This window comes from Apodemus sylvaticus, chromosome 7 (genome assembly GCF_947179515.1).
Source record: "Apodemus sylvaticus chromosome 7, mApoSyl1.1, whole genome shotgun sequence".
In the NCBI taxonomy this organism is placed as follows: Eukaryota; Metazoa; Chordata; class Mammalia; order Rodentia; family Muridae; genus Apodemus; species Apodemus sylvaticus.
The window spans coordinates 73,930,945-73,952,463 of NC_067478.1; the positions used below are offsets into that span (position 1 = coordinate 73,930,945).

Here is a 21,519-nt window from a genome sequence, read left to right on the forward strand (position 1 = left end):
TGATTTTTAAATGATTCTTTATTCATAAACTTGATGCAAGTTTACAAAATTTACTGTACATTGCCAAATAAATCTGCAATGAAAAATAAAATCCAAAAAAAATCAAAACAAAAACAAAAATAAAACCCAAAGCATGCCAAATGTGTAGCTGTCAATCTGCTAGCCATTAGGAAGTTAGAATTCAATAATGTAGTCAAGATTTTGCCTTCGGCATAAGGAACTTTATAATGTGTCAAAGACTTCTGCCTAGTTACTTGTCATCTGAGCCACTGGCAATTATTTATTTAAGGTAACCAAGTGACCAAGAATACCAGATATCTTTACTGCCCTCTTAACCAACAGAATCAAGAGAAACTAAAACCACATATAAAATGCACAAGTGCCTTGTCTCCTAGATGATTTACAAAGTTTAAAAAAAATAATCTCAAATCAAATATATAAGAAATACCATTGAACTTTGTACTGGTTTGTGCAGGAAAATGTGCTTCTGGGTTTCTTTTAAAAGTGCTTAAATAGCTAGATTTAAATCAAACATGGATTTAAAAAAAAAAAAACTATTACCAACCAAAGAGGACTGATTCAGGTAAGGCAATAAAATGTAAAATACATTGATTTGTGTCACATTTTATAAAAGAATTAACATAGGCTGAATTCCTACTGGTCTTTTGATGTAAAAGCCACCGCATGACTATAGCAAAAATTTAAGGATTTCCAATTTAGGTACCTTTCATAATTTTGCTCAAAGAGTCTGTCTTTGTGCCAATCACTCCATAAGTTTTTTAGTTTATTATCAATTGCAACACCCCGCTAATAAAGGGAAAGGTAAAATGACCTCGTACTTTAGAACTTCAGGCTCTTCCTCGAAAGAAATGTTGAACCAACAGGAGGCAGGTTCTGTCCGACAGGACCTGTTGCCCCAGTGGAAATTCCTGCTCACGAGTGGCTGCCTGGCTTTGCTGTACCCTAACATGATATAATTATGATCATACTTTCAGATTATTTCAAACCTTCACACAACCATGAAAAAGTGTAACAATTTAATGAAGAGACTTCCTGTCATAATTTTGGCAATAAAATGATTTCAGACCTGAAAAAGCTATGGTTTAGAAGACCTAAAATTTCTAAACCAGTATTGACCATCAGTTAAATTTTTATTGGCTCTAAACAAACAGGATTTTGCAAGTCTTCATACCCCATAGGCTCAATATAGAAAGTTACTGTCAAATCACAGCTGCAGTAAACTGATGCTGACTTCCCTGCTTAAAGATTTCACTTCTCAAGAAAGAGGTGGGAGGGAGTGGCTATTGTGTGTACTTATCAGGAAAAATACAGTAAAGGCCCCACTGCTCAGTCTGAGATACCTAAAGTGAGCAAAATGAAAAGGCTGTAACTGGATGTCAGTTGACAGATTATCCACTAAATGATCTATTAGCTAATGTCTTCGGTACTGCTGTTATACGGGCACTCAGAAGCTTATGTCTGTACGTTGGAACGATTTTCTTTAAAGCAACATTGGTCCAGACATATGTCAATGTAGTTAGCCATCTTCCTTTGGAGGTGTGTACCAGCCTGAAATAAAATGGGAAAAGGTTAACTACATCAGTCTTGAAGCAGTTAGAATAAGGCATTACTAAGATCAGGTCCAGTTCTACTCATAATTGTGTTGTTTAATCCTACTGTAGAAACTTAAACTTGCTGTTTAGTTATTAACCTGGCATTCTGATACCTGATTTGGTTACTGTTTATGACTAACACATACTTGGATTTTCAGCATTTCTGTATGAATGGTACTCCTAGTTGACAGTGACAGAATGGACTAACAGCTACAAGTTAACCTTCCATCTCAGTTTTGAATTTTATAGCAAACTGCACTCAAAGTATCCCACACACAAAATTCTGGTGACCAAAATTTAAAACAAACAAACAAGCAAACAAATTAGTAGGGAAAGTGCTCTCATCATATTACAATTCCAGCTATGTGAGGCAGTTCATCACAGTTAGTATCCCATAAGGTATGACTAAACAAGTTACTCATGATAAGGACACAGTTTTGTCAATTTAAAACAAGTACAAAGATATAAAACTTTAAAAATTAGAACTGCTCTCTTCTAATTCTGAATCCACTGCTCTTCCATCAATGCGAGGCTCTGTCTCTCTCAAATACATTTTCTATAAACATCTTGTAAGGTTTATAACCAATTGTAGGGTTTGCTTTGGGAAAGAAAGGGGGGGGGGAACATGGCTGCTGGCTCAGGCTCCACACAAGTGCGAGCTCTCATTGACGGCGCCTGGACGCTCAGTCGTGCATGGGACAAAGCAGGCGTTGGAACGCACTCATCTGATGCACTTACTAGAAATGACTCCTGCACCTGGGCTCCACCTCATGTCTTAAGACCTTCCTTTGAAGTTTCAATATTTGGTTTTGAATACTATTACTAAAAAGAATCACGGGGAAAAGTGACCAGTTGGCTTTGTCATTAAAATAGAATGCAAGACACAATTCCAAACTTACAAACTAATATGCCTACGTAAGTGTGTAAGTGTTGCACAGAGGTTTTTTTGTTTTGTTTTGTTTTGTTTTTTTGAGATGGTTCTCAACTTGGAGCTCAGTGACCCAGAATGGCCGGCCAACAAGCCCAAGACACTTTCCTCCTCTGCTTCCGCACAGCTGGGATCAGAGCATCCACTGCCACAGCTCACTAATCATGTACATTCTGGGAGCAAATTTAGGGCCTCATGCATGGTAATTTCCCAGCCCGACTAGCACATTTCTACCACATTTAAGACCATTTACTACAGTACTTATCCTAAGGTACCTACCCTTCTAGTCTACACAAGAGAGTATGTGTTTTCCTTCCACCACTACAATGAATTCTTATTCAGGGCACTTGGTTGCACAGTGCTCTGCATAGGCACTATTCTTTTTCTTCATGTTTTCTAACAGATACTTTGCCAACTTCAGATGAGGAAACTAGGGGTGAAAGAGATCACAGAGGTTGGCAAAATGGCTCAGTGGGTGAAGGCACTTGCTGCTGAGCCAGACAACCTGAGTTTGACTCTCAGCACCCACATGGTGTGTGCAATGGCAAACACATACACACAGAAACAAATTTCTCTTCTAAATAAATCTGAGGACTTGTTCAAAGCCACAGAGCTATGGAGTAACATGAATGGCACTTGCAAATAGGCCAAGTGGCGCAGACCTACAATCCTAGCTACTGGGAAGACTACAGCAGAAGGACTCCAAGTTCATGTCTTGCCTGGACTACGGAGTGATCTCAAAGCCAGCCTGGAAAACTTAGTGAGATCTTGTCTTAAAAGGTGAAACAAAAAAAGAAAAGAAAATCAAGAACCAGAACACCCCCTCACACACACACACCCCACCCCCCCACATACACAGTAAAGCTCTATCTCAGAAGTGGAATTAGGGTTTTAGGTTTGACCCTGAGGTAAGACGGTGTAGTGGCTATTCCTGGTTGTCAACTTGACTACTAGAGAACCCAAACTAATACAGACGGAAATGAACTAAGTAGGAATCTGGAGATGTTTCAGAAGCAGATGGCCGTGCTCCTGTTACACTAGCCCCACTGCAGTGAAACCACCTACACAAAGCTGCTAGCACAGTTTCTTTACCTACAGAGTCCATCCCAAGTAAGCCAAGGGATTTATCTATTAACCTAAATTCTTGGTAGCAACTCAAAGGCACTTAGGTCAAGGAACTCAGGGTATCAGCTTTTGATAGAAGCAGTGCTAAGATTTGTTCCAAGATTACAAATATAGAAAATGTTTTCGCCTCACTGTAATTAACAGTATTTGATTTAAAAAAGACAAAAACACAAAAATGAACAAGGCAAACGTCAACATGCTATGTATAACTTAATAAATACTAAGTACTTATTGAATTAAACATACCATTTTTCTCATGTATCTGTACGATGGAATTATAGGACTGTTGGGCTCGTGCTAGATTATACTGATTCTGAAAAAGAAATATACATTATTAAATCAAAACTGCAGGCCGATGAAAAGCAAAGTAAATTTCTGGATGCAGCACTACTGTGCTTAAAAGGACATTTTCATTTCTCAGATAACGTACGTATTTGCTATCATTTTATAAGAATAACAAAACCAAAACTGTACTTCACTTAACCCCCACAAACTTTCCGAGCTGATGTATGAAATCTTCCTAGCACTGGTCAAGCACAAGGGTTTACAGTCCTCTTGTGTTTCCACACTGTCTGATCAAGTCTAAGGAAACACATTTGGATGAGTAAAACCCCAACTCATCCTTCTAACTTAATCCAGAACGGCAGTCTCCAAGACAAGGTTTTCAGATAAGAAAACACCTAAGCTTTAGGCACCGTGCATGTAAATACTTGTAAATTTTTGATATTTGTAAATATTTTAAATGTAAAGAATGTCCATGATTGCCACCAAGACACCTCTTTTGGTAAAAATAAGGAATGTTCTTTAAGAAACCAAGTTCAGACTGAATTGTCTTAAAAGTTCAAATGGCCTACATCTTAACTTCAAAGAATACCAGATGCACTCTCCATAGCAGGTTACCCCATCTATAGCAGCAATCATATAACCTGTTGTAAAAATAATACAGAAGAGACAACATGTACAGACAGTCCCCCAGCAACCAATCCCCTCCTGTCCCTACTTCCCCTACACTGAGCTACATTTACTAGTTTCTCATACACTTCTTTGGAAACTTTTGCAAGGACATTCATGTGCAGCCTGTTTTCTAAAGACCAAGTATATACTGGCTAAGAACGGGCGAAACCGACCTGGAATGATGCTTCTGCATCAAAGGATAAGCCTTTGCCACGCTGCGCCCCAGCTCAGGAGCTCGACAGAGGCGGCAAGGCCATCCATTTGTGAGAACCTCCAACTCTGTAAGCCACATTCTCCTCAGGGTTCAACTGCTGGTCTGCTACTCAGTACAGGTGGACCAGCTCTATGCATTTGTGAGTCATTATTTTTATTTCTGTAAACAGACCAGTTATAAACAGACCCTATTTTCCACAGAGTAATCTTTTAAAGCCCTGCCATAAGGTATCTAAGACAAAAAAGTAATCATTATATATCATTATAATCAATATAAAAGATAATTTTAAAATAATTTCATGGGCTGGAGAGATGGTTCTGTGGTTAAAAAATACTAGCTGCTCCCTTAGAGCACTGAGGTTCAATTCTTAGCACCCACCCAGTGGGTAACAACTCCAGTTTCATGAATCTGATGCCATCTCCTGGCCTCTCCAGGCAGTAAACACATATGCAGTACACAGACAAACAAGAAATGCAGGCAAAACATCAACATACATTTATTTACTCGCAAAATAAATAAAAGAGAAATAGACTAAACCTAACAACATAGACATGACATCCTCTCAGACGAAGGAGACACTGCGCCCACTCTCCTACATGGGGCCCATCACTGTGGACAGACGCCACAGCTGATGACCTCCAGGTGAGGACTGCAGACTTATCCACACTCCTTTGCTGATTTCTCCCTTTTGACTCCTCTCTAACAATGAGCTGGATTTGTTATTGGTTTCACTTTGTACGTCAGCATACAATGAACTAGCTCTCAGCATCTCTGCACAAGGTGTGCATTAGTAGACTCCCCTCTCCCTCACCTTCCCTACCCTGTCACCTACATGGCCTCCGGCCTCTTCTCTTTCCCATCCCAGGTGTCATGTGTCCTTTCCTGCTATCCCTGCTGTCGTGAGCCCCTTTAGTTTCTGATGACATTGTTGCGATCTCAGATACTGCAGAATTTTGTTTTCATATTCCTATTTGGCCAGCGGGCTGCTCCAGTCTGAATTTCCACAGGCATTGTCTGTTTCTGGCACACTGACTTCCTGTAAGCGTGTTTAACTAGGATCAGAGAGCACCTGTCTTCCTCTTTGTTTTTTAGCATTATGTGTTGTCCACACTCAACTTTTTCCCCCCAAGAGTTTTACTATTGGCATTACAGTTCAAAATTATTTTTAAGTTTACATGTTCTTTTTACTATAACTTAGAAATGCATTTAACTTTCCAAGTCTATATGTAATCTAATTAATCTTCATTATTATCTTCTAACTTATTTACATTGAATTGTATAGTTTTGGAAGGTAGCCCTGCTTCTATATTGTCTGTCTTGCTTTATAAAGTAGTCTGCTGTGAACTTTCAGTTTCTTATGTGTGTCTGGGAAAGACACAGGACATCTCACACGAGCAGAGATCAGCTGGTTTGGCCAGCAGACAGCTTATGCAGCCCGTCCTTGTTGGTATACTGATCTGGTTTTCCCTGTAGTTTTATGAAGGATTCTCTCTTCAGTTTTAAGCTGTTCTGTATGTTCTGTTAAGATTCTTCAGATCTCTCAACTTCATTCCTGGTCTTATTAATTGATCAGTTTCATTGTTCCAGTTTTAAATGTTTTCTTTTCTTTGGCTTTTTGAGATAGGCTTTCATTTAGACCACTCTGGCTTTGCCTTGAACTTCTGATCCTACTGCCTCCATCTTCTCTAAGTGCTGGAGTTATAAACATGACTATTTACCTAGCTATTTTCTTCCTTTGACATTTTATAATACAACTATTTTATTGTATTTCAAATAACTGCAGTTTCTATTGTGCTGCTTGGGTTCTGAGGTGTTGGGGACTGAACACATGCTAAGTAAGGTACTCTACCACTCAGCACAACCCCAGCCCTTACCCCTATCTCGTGATCTGATATTTCAAGAACCATGGGGACATGTATGTAACATTCACATTTCTGTCAATTCTGTCCTGGGTGGCCAAATTGTGATCTTTAACTGAATTCCCCATTTCTTTGATTTTAATCTTTGGGAAGCCTACAAGCTTCAATTAGAAATACTTTCCTCTAGAGGATGAGTCTGCTTCGGTGAGAGCTGAGAGCAGAGAGCAGCTCACATGGGATCAGAACAGTTCCTGTGGAGAATCAAGCTCCTATATTTGGCACCACAAATCACTTATGGATACGGGCCAGGGCTTAGTCACTCCCTAGCACTGGAAAAGATGAAAAATTCACTCCCAGGCTTGTGACCATTACGAAGGGCTCTGCAATAAGTGGCAGCAACAGAAGGGTCCTATGTTGTGCAGAAGCAGGGCTAGCATTGCCCCAAGGCTGTGTGTTCTAGGATTTCACTATCATTGACTGATGTTCCCTCTGTAACATGCCTTCTTAGCATATTCACTTGCTGTGTTTAGTTTACAGTTTTGAAGATAGGGTCTCCTTATACAGCCCAGTTGAATCTAGACTCACACTGTAGCCCAGATGGCCTCAAATTTGCAATTTTGCTGCCTTTGCTCTCCAAGTGCTAGGAACTACCTTTCTACGAACAGGCCCATACTTGGAAAGAATTCATTACTTGTACAGCCTCAAGTTAATGCTACAGACTTCATTTCCTAGTAATTGAACAGGAAACAGCCTGGCCTGCGTCCTTCTAACTCCATGGCTTGTTCTCACTCCTTTTGGTTAAACACTGTCAGGGAGCTGATGAGCTGATGGCAAGACTGAAGTCCATCTCTCCACATCTTGCCTATAAAGAGCTACCAAGTTCTTGTCCCATTAACCCAACCTGGTCTCAATCATGTCTACTGAGAAGAACTCAGATTTCCAGCATGTGTACCAGTTAATTCAGCTTTTCAAAAGGTGAGCACTCTTAATTACTTCAAACCAACAACTGACAATATAATTAAAATATCACATCTTGGCTTTTTGCCTGAGATCACGTATTTAAATATATGACAAAAAAATTAAAGAGCACAAAATACTAATCTCATTTTTAACTTAATCCTATTGGTATTTAAAAAACCCCTAACAGTAACAATGGCTATTAGCATTTGACTGTCTCTCCTTCTACTATAACTCAACTTGGTTCATCAGGCCTGCATGGCAGTAGTTCTATCCCATGAATCAACTTGCTGGCCCTTTAAAGATTGACTTTTATTATTTTTAATTATGTGCATATGTGTCTTTATGTTGAGTATGTACACGTGGGTGCAAATGCCCAGAGGCCTCAGATCCCGCTCAAGTGAGAGCTGGCTGCCACAGATTCTCCGTAAGAGCAGCAGTTGTTCTTAAAAGCTGAGTCATCTACTCAGCCCTCTATGCTCCTTAGTTGTTCTATTTATTTTATGTGTGTATGTGGGGGACAAGGCAAGCGACATGTGTCATAATATGAAGGTGAAGGTTGGGATAGCCTGGGAACTGCTTCTCCCACTGGGATCAGGATAGCCTGGGAACTGCTTCTCCCACTGGGATCAGGATAACCTGGGAACTGCTTCTCCCACTGGGATCAGGATAACCTGGGAACTGCTTCTCCCACTGGGATCGAGCTCAGGTCCTCTCTCTGGCTTGGTACCAAATCCAGCTTTCTTCTTTTGATTGTTTAGGTCTTAGGTTTTTTTTTTTTTTTGTTTGTTTGTTTGTTTTAGGTGGGGGGGGGGGAAGGGAGTCTCACCACACAGCCCAGGCTAGCCTGAGACAACATCCCAACTGCTAGAACTATGAATCACCATCTCAGACTTTTGTTTGTTTTTTTTTTGAAGTTAATGATTAGACTATTTCCTGCAGAGTTCAGAATTCAGGAATTCTGCTATACTGTACAAGTTTCCACTTTCTCAGTTGACAATACTTTTTAATTAAAAAAAAAAAGAGTGAGGTTTTACCCTAAAATCTCACTGAATTCACCTTCTACTGTACTAACCACATAAAGTCACTTCTGTCAACCATGAAAGCACACAGGATGACAGTCTCAAAGATTCTATAAGCTTTGTCTCCACAGCCATCTTAATAAGTATGTGCTATAGTTTACATAACAAAATTGCAAAAAGATCTCCACATTTAAGCAATGTATGAATGTCTTCAATATACAAAAGTACTCAGCAGCCTGACTTAGTATCTTAAGTATAATGCTTTTTCTTACTTGCCAAGAAAACTATACATCTTAAAAAAATATGCAGGTTTAAAGCAACTGAAATGGGACAAAGGTGGTTCTAGAATTTCAAAACTATAGAGAATTTAAATTTCCCTGCCCTACTGTATTTGATACACAGCTCTCAGAAGAAGAAAATCCGCACAGCATACAGGTAAATTTCAATTACCCAAAAAGAAAGAAAGAAAAAAAAAAATCACTGTTCTATGCTCTTCCTTTTAAAATGAAAAACATGTAAAATTTAACATCAAATCCTCTATATACAGATGCCAGGAAGAAAGCGTTAAAGAACATGTCAGGGACTTATTTCTAGGTACTCAAAAATTACAAATTACCTTTTCAGGGTTTTATGATATTATTTACTTAAGGATCTTTGCAAATATTTATTTTATCATTAAAAAAGGTTTTGATTATACTATATAACCATTATTGACACATTAAGATAAAAACATAGATTCACATATACTGTTAAGATATGTTGGCCTGCCCCATTGGTGATGGCACATGCCTTTAATCCCAGCACTCAGTAAATAGAGGCAGGTGGATCTCTGTGAGTTATAAGCCAGCCTGGTCTACACAAAGAAACCCTTTCTTCAAAAACAAGCAAATGAACAAAATTAAATAAATAAATGCTGGTTTGATATGAATTATTGAACATTGGCAAGCTGCCTAACTTCTAGATTTTAAACAAATGGCATTTTTGTTCTATATAAACAAACAGCGACACTATCATCCCAAATAATGATTTTTAAATGATCTTTTAAATTTTTCTTTTTCTGTGGATTAACATTTTAAAATGTTCTGAATGATCTGAAGTACAGTATAAATATAAATCTTACTACCTGAATAAACAATGCAAATTTACAAAGAACTTTAGGGGAAACATTCACTATGCAAAAATCAGATCAGGTTGATTTCCATCCCAATTTTTTTCAAAACAAACATCATAAATACCTATGAATAACTACAATCCCACCTAGAAGGACCATTCCAGTAAACTCAGCACACAACTCAGTGAATAAGTGTACAGACTATGCCTGCCTGACTGAAACCCTTGACCCCATGTGCCTCAGTTTCCTTTATCTATAAAGTGAAGACAACAGAACATTTCCCGTAGGTTATGAAAGGGTTGAAAAGGTTAATGATGTAGATTAGAACAGAGTCCAGCATATACACACTGGCTGAAAGTTAATGATGCTAACATGGTCCCAGTTTGGAGAAACCTCAAAGTCCACCCAGGCTTTTTACTTAGTGTGCTATATTTAGCAATAAGAAGCTGAAACTCTAAACATGTCTGTGACTATGAAAGACAGTGCGGCTAAGGAGCTATAATGACTATCTTCTCCTACATCTATGTTTCCTACCTACATTTTTCTAAATCAAGAAAACCAAATAAAAAATTGAAATGAATGGTCTCAAAAAGAACAGGGGTTAGGGGGCCGGAGAGAAGGCTTCTCGGTTAAGAGTGCTTTTTCTTGAAGAGGACCTGAGTTCAATTCAAATTACCCACACGGTGACTCAGAACTGTCCATAACTATAGTTCATCCAATGTCTTCCTTCTTCTCACCTCAGAGGGCACCAGACACACATATGGAGCACACACATACATATAAGCAAAACACTCAAGAGACATAAAAATAAATTTTTAAAATAGAATCAAGACAGGAAGATGCCTCAAATGTAAGGCCTGCTAGCCTGAGCGCTCCAGCATGTTTGTGGAGCTCTCTGTCACGTACCTTATTTGCTCCAAACTGCACCCGGGCTTTGCCTTTCACTAAGGTGGCATTGATCTGCATGATGACAGATTCTATTGAGTAGGCACTGCTCCAGCCCTGTGGGAAGAATAAGGTGCATCTAAATGCAGCAGTCTTCACAATTCCCATTCAGAAAAACCTAATAAAATAGCACAGAGGAGGACCTCAACAACAGCCAATCAGTGCTAACAAATCTGTAGTGACAGGAAAAACATTGGGCCACTTCTAGACTCTCACAATCTCGTGTTCTAGATGTCACTGAATGATTATCATTTCAAATTAACATCACTCTCAATGGCTGGTCCAGCATGGAACAGGCTCCAAGTACAAAAGCTTACCAATTTACCTGAAACTTGTTTATGAAAGTAGGTGCTGCTACATTTCAGACCTTTCCTCTTAGACTCCAGCTTGTACAGAGAGGGAAACAGTGCACCAGGGCTGAGAACTACCCACGAGTTACCTGTTTCGTGAGAAGCTCCATACACAGCGCTCCTCCACCCAGCACATACCTGCAGAGAGGGGAAGCAAGCGTACAAACCCTCCTCAACTTCTGAATCATCGCTAAGATAGCACTCACATGAAATTAGAAGACAGCACACAAAAATAAAAACTTGTTAAAGACACTAAGACTGAAGCCAATTTCAAATGTTTACAGTCATTAATATAATCAACTTGTCAAACAAGTTGAACATAATACTAATAAACTTTTCTGATGTCAAAAACTAAAAACTTGGCCTTTAACATCCCAGAGAACAGGAACAAAAGAATCTGTTTTCTTAGTGGACACTTAAGTTCTTCTTCAGTCTCTGGAGCTTTCTCTGCACCCTGTTGCAATGCTAACAACTCTGCTGACAGAGTTAGCAGACAGTCTCCAGACAGCTGTACAGTCTGAACCTTCAGTGTTCTGTTGAGACGGCACAGTAGACCCACTTAGCCCTTAATGTGTCTCTATTTCTATAGATTCATATAAAATTTAAGCTGTCTTCTGATTCTGAGACTGTTGTTTTAGATCAGCCAGTAGTTTTTCTTCTTTTAGTAACTGCACTAGGAAAGAAGGCACTGGGTTTTCCTTCATTAAGCTTTCCTACCTCACTCCTCTTCCCATCAGGTCTTCTGTCACTTAATCCTGTGACAATGGGATCTCAGCTATAGTCTTTAGGTCGGACCCATCTCTGTAGGTACTTTTCCTCTCTTTTGTATATGAGGAGTGTGAGTGTGTGTGTGTGTGCGCGCGCAATTTGGCTAGCCTGGCTAGCCAGCCAGCTTCAAGGATTCTCCTTTCCCTACCTTCCCAGTGCTCAGGTTACAGGACTACACCATCATGCCCACACTGTATGTGGGGCCTAGTGATCTCAACTCAGGTCCTAATTTCTCAGCAAGCATTTTACCAACTGAGCCATCTCTTCTATTCCTAGAACATTTTTTAAAATTGTTATTTCCTTTTTCCTATATACCAGTTAATGACATAATGAATATAATATTCATAGTTAAATATGCTTACCAGAGGAAGGAGGGAAAAAAAGACTTGTTATAGAATTTACAATGTTATAGCAACACTAAACTGTAAAAAAAAGTTAATGTTGCTATACTGGGCTAGGAAAGAGCTGGAGTTCTGAGCAAGAGATACAAAACTTTAAAATTCACTATATTTCCACCCTATGTTTATTTTGTATATGTAAATATTTGGCTAGGTTACCTAATATTCCCCTTCCAAAAACAGCCATGGGTTTAATGGTAAAAAAAAAAAAAAAAACTACCTTCACTGCCTAATCCAGAGGCATGCGGGGAATGTTTTAAGGTAACAAGTCCCTTTGGAATAAGTATCATTGAACCTGATGTTCATAATGCCTAATATACCACAGAGCTTTCTAGAAGATGTAGCAAAGGAGCAGGCTGCAGGTACCATCTAAGTCACCTTTTAATGACGTACGCCCTGACTGTATTGTAGACACCTAAATGGCTCACCACATCATAAACATGGGTTTGTTATGCTGAAGTTTTGCAGACGCAATGGCTATTGTGCCGTATTCTGCATCCCAACATCAGGTTACACATATTCTGACTATATTGAGAAATCTTACCAGGATGTGATCTCAAAAACAAAAAATTATATTTGTTTTTATGCATCTGTATACAACAAGAGATTATTTCTGGGAAGATCTAAAGTCCATCTTTAGAAATTATCAGCTTGCCAAGCGTGGTGGCGCACACCTGTAAGGCAGGTGGATTTCTGAGTTCAAGGCCAGCCTGGTCTACAGAGTGAGTTCCAGGACAGCTAGGACTCCACAGAGAAACCCTGTCTCGAAAAACCAAAAAAAAAAAAAAAAAAGTCAGCTCATGGGCAATGTTTTTAGATTTTATTATTACAATAAAAATCATCTCACAAAGTAGAATTAGCTAAGGATTTGAAAACTCTCAAAGACCTGTTTCTCAAGATTTATTTTATTTTTATTCATGTGTGTGCCTGCAGAGGCCAGAAGAGCGTATTAAATCCCTTGGAGCTTAAGTACCAGGTAGCAGCTGTAAGTCACTTCACATGGGTGCTAAAAACTGACGCTGGGTCCTTTGCAACTACTAGAAACAACTACTCTAAGCAACCGAGCCATCTCCCCTGCTTCCTACAAGTAGTTTAATGACGCCCATATGGGGGACTGCATAACATTCATAATCAGCTTCACCGTTTCCATGCCTCCCATAGCTTCCTAACCACAAAAAGAAGCAGGACAAAATTCAGTACGGCTGTATGACAATCATCAGTCAATTGTATTAAACTATTTATGCCAAGATCAGCTCCACAGACGCCTCAGGTTACCTGGTTATCACTGTGACCGCACTCAGCATCACAGGCCTGTGAGAACCACAGTAACTGTAACTTCCCTGAAATCCTCAAGCATGGTTTATATTTGAAAAACTTTTTTTTGTTTGTTTTTTTCGAGACGGGTTTCTCTGTGTAGCCCTGGCTGTCCTGGAACTCACTCTGTAGACCAGGCTGGCCTCAAACTCAGAAATCCGCCTGCCTCTGCCTCCCAAGTGCTGGGATCAAAGGCGTGCGCCACCACCGCCCGAATGAAAAACATTTTTTAAAGACAGGATCTTGATAGATATTAATAATATTATTATATTATATAATATAATATAATAATATTAATAATATCCAGATATAGAGTTGGATGGATTTCTCTGGCAGGCTCAGACCTACTGCATAGCCAAGGCTGGCCTGGAACTCACAATCCTGCATCAGTTTCTGACAGATTGAGAATACAGGCAGGCACACTCAGCTAAAACCCATTTCTAAAGAGTTCAATACTTATATATAAACTCCATTAAGATGTCTGCTTATAAGTAATTTGTACCTGTGGTTCTGAATGTGGACCCCAAGCAAGTGCTATCAGTTTCATTTGAGAACGTCTTAGAACTTTAAGTTCTCAAGTCCCTTCAAACTACCTGACACAGAATCCCATGTCCAGTCCAGCACTCCTGACCTCCCAGGCTCCAGCCAGTTCTGCAAAGGACTCTGACACATACTATCTCACAAAAGTAAATAGGTAAACTTACCCTCCTGAGAGAACAGGTAACACCACTCGGACAAACGGAGGATCAAATGGAAAATTATCCTAAAAAAAGAGTAAGTTTAATCAATTTTAAGAATATCACTTTTAACTTTGCATTATTTAGAAGGTTTTTCAAATAATCAATAAAGAAATGTATCCTCTTATCCTGTTCATGGAAGTGAAAGTAGTACCAAAGGACAGAAGAGAAACAAGTAACAACAACAAAGCCATCAAATAAGAGAGTCGGGTGAGGGCAGAACAGAGCAGAGCTGCTCTCAGTCACATACACGGAACAGCATGGGGTGCTCAGGCCTGGGAGAGGCCTTTTCCTCCCCCACAGAAGAGGAACGCAAGAGCTCAAGCAAACAGCAGAATGAAGACTTGCAGCCAGGGAGGCAAAAGCTGGAGCTACAGCACACCAAAGAGAGGCCTGGGGACCTTCTGCATGTCAGGATGGGCCCTGAGGGACCAATGGCCAACTACCCTCCCAGGGAGTCAAGAATGGCTCTCAGAAATCTCCATCACTGACTGTGTAGGCGTCCCCAGTCTGTGGCCCTGGCAGGGCAAATGTTAATCCCTTCTGGGGAAGAACACAATATTTCAACTCTCCTCTGCAGTCTTTCACTTAGACATAAGCCCAATAGGGCAACACAATGAGACAGAGTCAGCAGGCACATGTTACAGTAACTGCTGAACATCTGGAAGGAAGGGAAAATGAAACCAAACCACAGCAGAACTGTATATCATTACAACTGAACCCATAAAGATTCTGGAATCTGGAGCCACAGCAACAGAACTAACAACCCCAGGGGCGACTGAGACTATGTCAACAAACTGCACAACAGAGATTCAGTAAATAGGAAGATAGATAACAAACATCCAGAATGAATTTAGGAAAGACCCACAAAGGTACAAGAGGTGGAAAATGCAGAAAATAACGACACAATGTTTATCACACGTTTGAGTCTTAGAAGAGAGAAGAGGGCAAGAAAAATGGATGAGAACTTTTCAAAGTCTTCTCATGCCTGGCCACTGTAAGCACTTTCAGGAAAGACTAGAATCTTCAATGATAAGAAAAGTATCTTCAAGGGGCTGAAAGGAGTTGACAACTTGCCAACCTAAAAATCTATATTTCTCAAAAATGCAATTAAAGCCAGGCAAAGCAGCACATACCTACAGCCTCAGCAATCAGGAGGCAGGACAAGAGGGTAACAACTCTGAGAGCAGTCTGTGATTCATAACAAGACATTGTCTCAAAGATAAGGAAATAGAACAGATGCATTTTCCCATCTGCAAAGCCATACTAAAAAGAAATACTTAACAATGTTTTCTAGGCAGAAATAAAGATAATGAGAGAATAAAGAGCATGAAAATTCCAAATTTGACTGGTCTTAGAATCCAAGCAAAGAATGTGTAAATGCATGTATTGAGAACGTGAACTCAAACATTCTACAGCAGTGGCTCTCAACCTACCTCACGTAACAGATACCGTGCATATCAGATGTTTACATTACGTTTCATAATTTAGCAAAATTAATTATGAAGTAACAACAAAAATTTTACTGTTGGGGGTCACCACAACATGAACTGTATTAAAGGGTTGCAGTATTAGGTACTTTGAGAAGTACTGCTCAAAGGCTATGAGATTACAAAGGCAAAAAACGAATACTAGACTTTGACAATTCAAGGATATTTATAGCATCAGTAAGAGAACAAATAACTAATAAGTTAAAAGATGGGAAAAGAGAATCCTAAGAAAATCCAATGGGGAATGGGGCAGGGGAAGGGAGATACAACACAAAAAGACAAGTAGAAAATCACCTATAATATGGTAAGCAACACTAGGAACATTCAATACAATGGATACACTGCTTTAGAAAGTCAGAGTTGTCCTGAGGGGACGGTTGTGCAAGCACAAGGACCGGAGCTCCAGCCTCAGAACCAGAGGACAGTTGAGCATGCTGGCACATGCCTGCGTCCCAGCACTGAAGACACATGGGCTGGAGGAGCTCTTGAGCTCACTGGCCAGCCAGTCTAGGCGCACTGGAGAACTCCATGTTAGTCAGAGACCCTGCCCCCCTCCAGTCCTAAAAAGGTGAGAGTCATCTGAGAGCATACAGACAGAAGCTATGGTAGCCAAGAGTGTTAGACCCTAGTTCCCTGATGACCAGGTCAGGAAAGCTGCCTCCAACTTCCTACAGCAGCTGGATAGGGAAATGGCTTCCTGCTGGAAGGCAGGCCAAGGAAGTCTAACAAGAATTATGTCCAATTTTTATGTTCAAACATGAAGCAATGCTTTTTTAAAAAAACTCATTTTGAGGCAAGATAGGAATGAACACATCTCATCCAATTACTTCCAAGAACACAAGTGGAAAATGACTAACACACTCTCCAACCCTCCTGGCGAAGAACAGGTGTGTCTAGTGCTACATTTCTACTGCAAATTAGAAAATGAAGACACTTGTCCACACAAGATGCCACCTCAGTGACAGTTTCATCTACTTTTAAATCTATCTATAATTTAACAGTATAATAAAAGCATGGATATAAAGCTTGGAAGAGCAAAACTGTTATTAGAATAGATCTTTCTTTAAATATATGATCCCAAATGAGTAACTATAAAACCTCTTTTGACTGACTGGAAACTACCTTCAGTTTCAGGAATCGCAGAAGCAGTAGTTCTTCAGAGCCCAGAGGCTTCTCCATAAACTGTGCTCTAGGATTCAACTAATAAAGCTTTATACAAACTCTACGAATAAAGAAAATATTCTTTAATATCTATGTTTTCTTCCTTCAAAATATCTTAAATCCACCGGTGTCACCTGTAACACCTGTAGCACGCCCTAGACAGGCTCTGCATCATTTCTAAGATTAAGTAAAAGCCTCCAACTAGTCTGCCAAAGATCAACTATATACTACCAACCAATGCTAAGGAAAGGGAGCTAACTGTTCAAGACAAAACAAGCCGCTGAACAGTCCAACTATGCCCCCAATAAAAACCTCCTATGGCTGCTTTGCAGCACAAAGAGCACATCCCAGAGACTGTAAGGCTTTTCAGTATGTTCTTGAAAAGCCCCTTTGCCCCAGAACAAAGTCCCTTTTTCCCAGAGAGGACTGCAAATTCAAACCCTTAAACAGCATGAGGACATTCAAACTCACTTTGATAAACTACTGTGGACAAACACTGTAAGTGCAAAACAACTGCTGCATTAACTAACCTTCCTCTTCAACTGACAGCAGCAACCCTGAATCACTTCAACAGAAATCCTCAAAACCTCAATCTAGTTGAGATTTTCAGTCATTAGATTTTACCATATTATAATTAAATCTTTAACATTTTATCTAGAGCCCATTACTATTCTTTTTTAACCGTTATTTTTAAAATCTTCAAAATTACTAAGTAATTCTGAAAGGAACATTAATATATAGAGAAACCTTTAGAAATTATTATAAGCAGGAAGCCCACAGATGTCTCTGTCTACTCAGCAATTCTTTATGGTGATCACACCTCTGCTCTCTAGTTCTGCTGCCAAGGTATGAGCCCCGACTCCAGTGTTTTTGAGCTTTCTTTCCTCACTATTGCATACCTGAAAAGTCTTCCTAGAAATGTTTTCTCTAGTTTTACCAGGGTCCCCAGCCCCATGGAATTTTAGCATAAGAGAAATATGTTTTGTGGCTAAAGACCATTAAAATGCCTAAGAATGTTTCATTTACAAGACCAGATTTCCCTTGCCTGCACTGCCAATGCATGCCTATACAAAACTAATTTTAGTTTTTGAATTCTATATAAATGAAACTACACAAAATGGCTAGGAGTCTAATTTCTTCTCCTTATATATACTATATAAAAGACTGACCTATCTTGTCAATAGTTCTATGGATGCCACATGCTCCAATTTCCTCTGACTGGATTGTTTTGATTGCGGTTATGACAACAATGATGCTCTACACATTCTTGTGTGTTTCCTGGTGTGTAAGCATTCACCTCAACCATTCCTTAACTAGCCAAACTCAGTATCAACGTTCACTTCCAGCGCTCGGAACAAGAGGCAAGCAAGCAGACCACTGTGACTCTGAGGCTACTCTAGGATAGAGAGCGAGTTCCAGGCTACACAGTGAGACCCTGTCTCAAAAGAAAGGGAAAAAAATCCTGAGCTGAAATCATACGAAACTGTTCTCCAAGGCAGCTGAGTCGCTTACACACTCCCATTAAGAACATGAACTCCCATTACAATGTTCTTACCTTAAAAGAGAAGTTAAGCAAAATATATTCTATGCCTTCTTTTTCTTTTAAGATCTGAAGATCACTGTGCAAAGGACTATCAGAGTCAACCCTAAGAATAACAAAACAAAAGCCAGTTCAAACAAGATTAGAGAAACCTTTCTTACTAAGCTCCAATTGAAACAGTCCGAAAAGGACCACAGAGCCTCCAAGGTAAGTTCTAAACAGAAGCTCTAAAACGCTCCACAGTCCCAGAAAAAAATGAATGAATTACTATGGGCTCTAGCTCCTTGAGAACAAAGGGAATCTGAAATTAATGATCATTCCAAAGAACAACAGTTAGATACACATAACTTTTCAAACATCTGAAAAACGTTTTGGTGATATCCTTTCCTAAAACTGTATTTTTAACCAAGAAGTTTAGGGAAAGAAATTTACCACCAATAAAACCACCAAAAGTAAATCACTATAAAAACATTTTTTTCTTTCTATAACTCTTCTATATGTACTGCCTAAATCTCCTTATTTCAAACATAAACAGGATTACAGGCTCATGCTATTTGAATACATTTTGTAAACTGTCACAATCTCATAAACTAGTCAAACACTTCCTGCCTGTCTTTTACCCCCTGTTGTCTGACTCTCCCCAGTGAGCCTCAGAATGAGCTCACTTTAGTAACTTAACAACTACTTCCAGAGCAGTGCTGTCCAAGCAAATGAAGAATATAAAGCTATGAAATTGATGAGGCAAAAAAAGAAAGAAACCCAACATTTCACTGTAAAAAACAGGTTAGCACAAAAGGTACTTACTTGTGTAGTTTGACATGCCAGTCATATAAGCTGTCATTTATTAGCTCCACTGAGTAAATCCCTGTGGGCACATAGGCACACTGGTTACTCTTTGCTTCCATTACTCTGGTGTAAGTTAACTCTAAACATACTAAAGAGTCAATAACAGCAAATTTTCACTATCAAAATAACTAAAGCTATCAACTAAAAGATACTTTTTATATACACATATATAAAACTTTAAGCTTCACTTTATGAGATGTCTTTTTTCTACTGTCCCCCTTTTTTAGAGCATGCATATAAATTTATTCTTTTTAGTATTTGTATTATGTTGTGTATGTGCCTGTGTATGTGCCTGTGTAGGCCGCAGGGTATCGGATACCCTAGACTGGGAGTTAGAGGCAATTGTGAGCCACCTGACACGAGGTCTGGGAACTGGACTTGGGTCCTCTCCAAAAAGCACAAAGTGCTCTTAACTACTCTCCAGCTCTTAATATCAATCTTTCAAACACCTCCATATTATTCTTTTAATAAATCCAAAATAACTGAACCAATCATTCCTAAATTGGTATTTTTTTTATTAACACTACTGCAATACATTTTTCCCTTAGGCTCTACAATACACAAATCTTACTATCTGTTTAAAAAATTCCTGCTTTTGATGATTGAATCCCAGGGCCCCATGTCAACTGGTCAAGTATTCTACCAAAGAGCTACAGCTACAGCCCTGAAAAAAATATTTTTTCCCATGAAATTATGAAATGAATAAAATCCATCAATTTTTTAAAAATACCACTTCTATTGTAAGTTCTGTTTCAAAATAAGAAAACTATGAAAATAAATCCAGCAAGTTTTCCTTGTTCAACAAAATACATTAATCTAACTTTTTTTTTTTTGTTTTTTTGTTTTTTTGTTTTTTTGAGACAGGGTTTCTCTGTGTAGCCCTGGCTGTCCTGGAACTGACTCTATGGACCAGGCTGGCCTCAAACTCAGAAATCTGCCTGCCTCTGCCTCCCAAATGCTGGGATTAAAGGCGTGCGCCACCACCGCCTGGCCAATCTTATTTATTTTTAAAAGTAGTATTACTCACGCTTTTGCCAGAAAATAAAAATCATGTCATAATTCCGTCAAAAAAAAAAGTATGTAATTTTTTTAAAGATTTATTTATTTTATGTATGTGAGTACACTATCAATCTCTTCAGACACACCATAGAGGGCATCAGATCCCGTTATAGATGGCTGTGAGCCACCATGTGGTTGCTGGGACTTTCGTGGAAGAGCAGTCAGTGCTCTTAACTGCTGAGTCATCCCTCCAGCCCCTGTAATTTTTTTCTTTTAAAAACGAAAGATGAACTCACTGGGCAGTGGTGGCACACAGCCATCGGGAGGCAAAGGCAGGTGGATCTCTGAGTTCAAGGCCAGCCTGAGTTTGAGGCCAGAGTAAGTTCCAGGACAGCCAGGGATACATAGAAAAACCCTGTCGCAAAAAAGCAAAAAAATTACGAACAAAAAGATAAACTAATTTTATCTCTTTTATCTTTAGAATTTTGTTAAACCTGAGTTTCACATCTCTAAAATAACATTAATAAAATTTTCCAACTGTTTACCTATGTTACAGTAAATGACACAAAATTGGTGTGGTGGCACACATATCTAACCCCATCATGACCAAACAGAAAAATAGTGAGTTCAAAACAGTTTGCCCTAAATGGTCCCCATCACTCCTCAAGAGGAGAGTTCCAAGCAAAGAGAAACAACATCACATGAATGCACGGAAGCGGACGGACAGCGGAGCCAGGGCCTCACCTGCCTTGTAGCTCTGTGATCTGTACACGTCCCTGAGCTCCTTCATGAGTCTATCTGACGCTTGTACTGACCCGGACACCGCACCCTGGAACAATTAATAATTAAAGGCATAAGGTGTCAAAGCCTGATATAAAATGTAGAGTAACATTGTAGAAATGACTACCACTCAGTATTAAGAAGTCAAGAAGTGCAACCGAAATGTGTAATTGAAATGATTATAAAATGTTAAGAAAAACAGAAAACTGAAGACATGTTTTGCTTGTTTATATCGTGAGGGGAGACCTCACAGTATGGACAGAACACTATGGACTCTGTGACAGTTTAGAGTTGAGTATTCCAAACTACAACTTCTAAAAATGCTACAAGACCCTCACTATAACATTTTAGCATTAACTTCAGCACAAGTTGTCCTCTGACCTCCACATGTGTGCTGTGACAAGCACC

The 21,519-nt window shown here is 39.3% G+C and overlaps 1 protein-coding gene across 3 annotated transcripts in view; it reads right to left on the reverse strand.

Moving 5' to 3' along the window:
- Ube2q2 (ubiquitin conjugating enzyme E2 Q2) overlaps window positions 1-21,519 on the reverse strand; it is a 55,512-nt gene continuing 33,993 nt past the window's right edge. For 2 of the 3 annotated variants that reach the window (XM_052188303.1, XM_052188301.1), the window contains 8 exons: window positions 21,076-21,160; window positions 19,291-19,351; window positions 18,502-18,592; window positions 14,263-14,321; window positions 11,168-11,216; window positions 10,690-10,785; window positions 3,913-3,979; window positions 1-1,569 (listed from right to left, as the gene is read on the reverse strand). In XM_052188303.1, the coding sequence (XP_052044263.1) occupies window positions 1,538-1,569; window positions 3,913-3,979; window positions 10,690-10,785; window positions 11,168-11,216; window positions 14,263-14,321; window positions 18,502-18,592; window positions 19,291-19,351; window positions 21,076-21,160 (540 nt within the window). In that variant the 3' untranslated portion in view covers window positions 1-1,537. Of the gene's footprint in view, window positions 1,570-3,912; window positions 3,980-10,689; window positions 10,786-11,167; window positions 11,217-14,262; window positions 14,322-18,501; window positions 18,593-19,290; window positions 19,352-21,075; window positions 21,161-21,519 lie in introns of those variants that run through there. The other variant, XR_007978826.1, reaches the window with a different exon arrangement.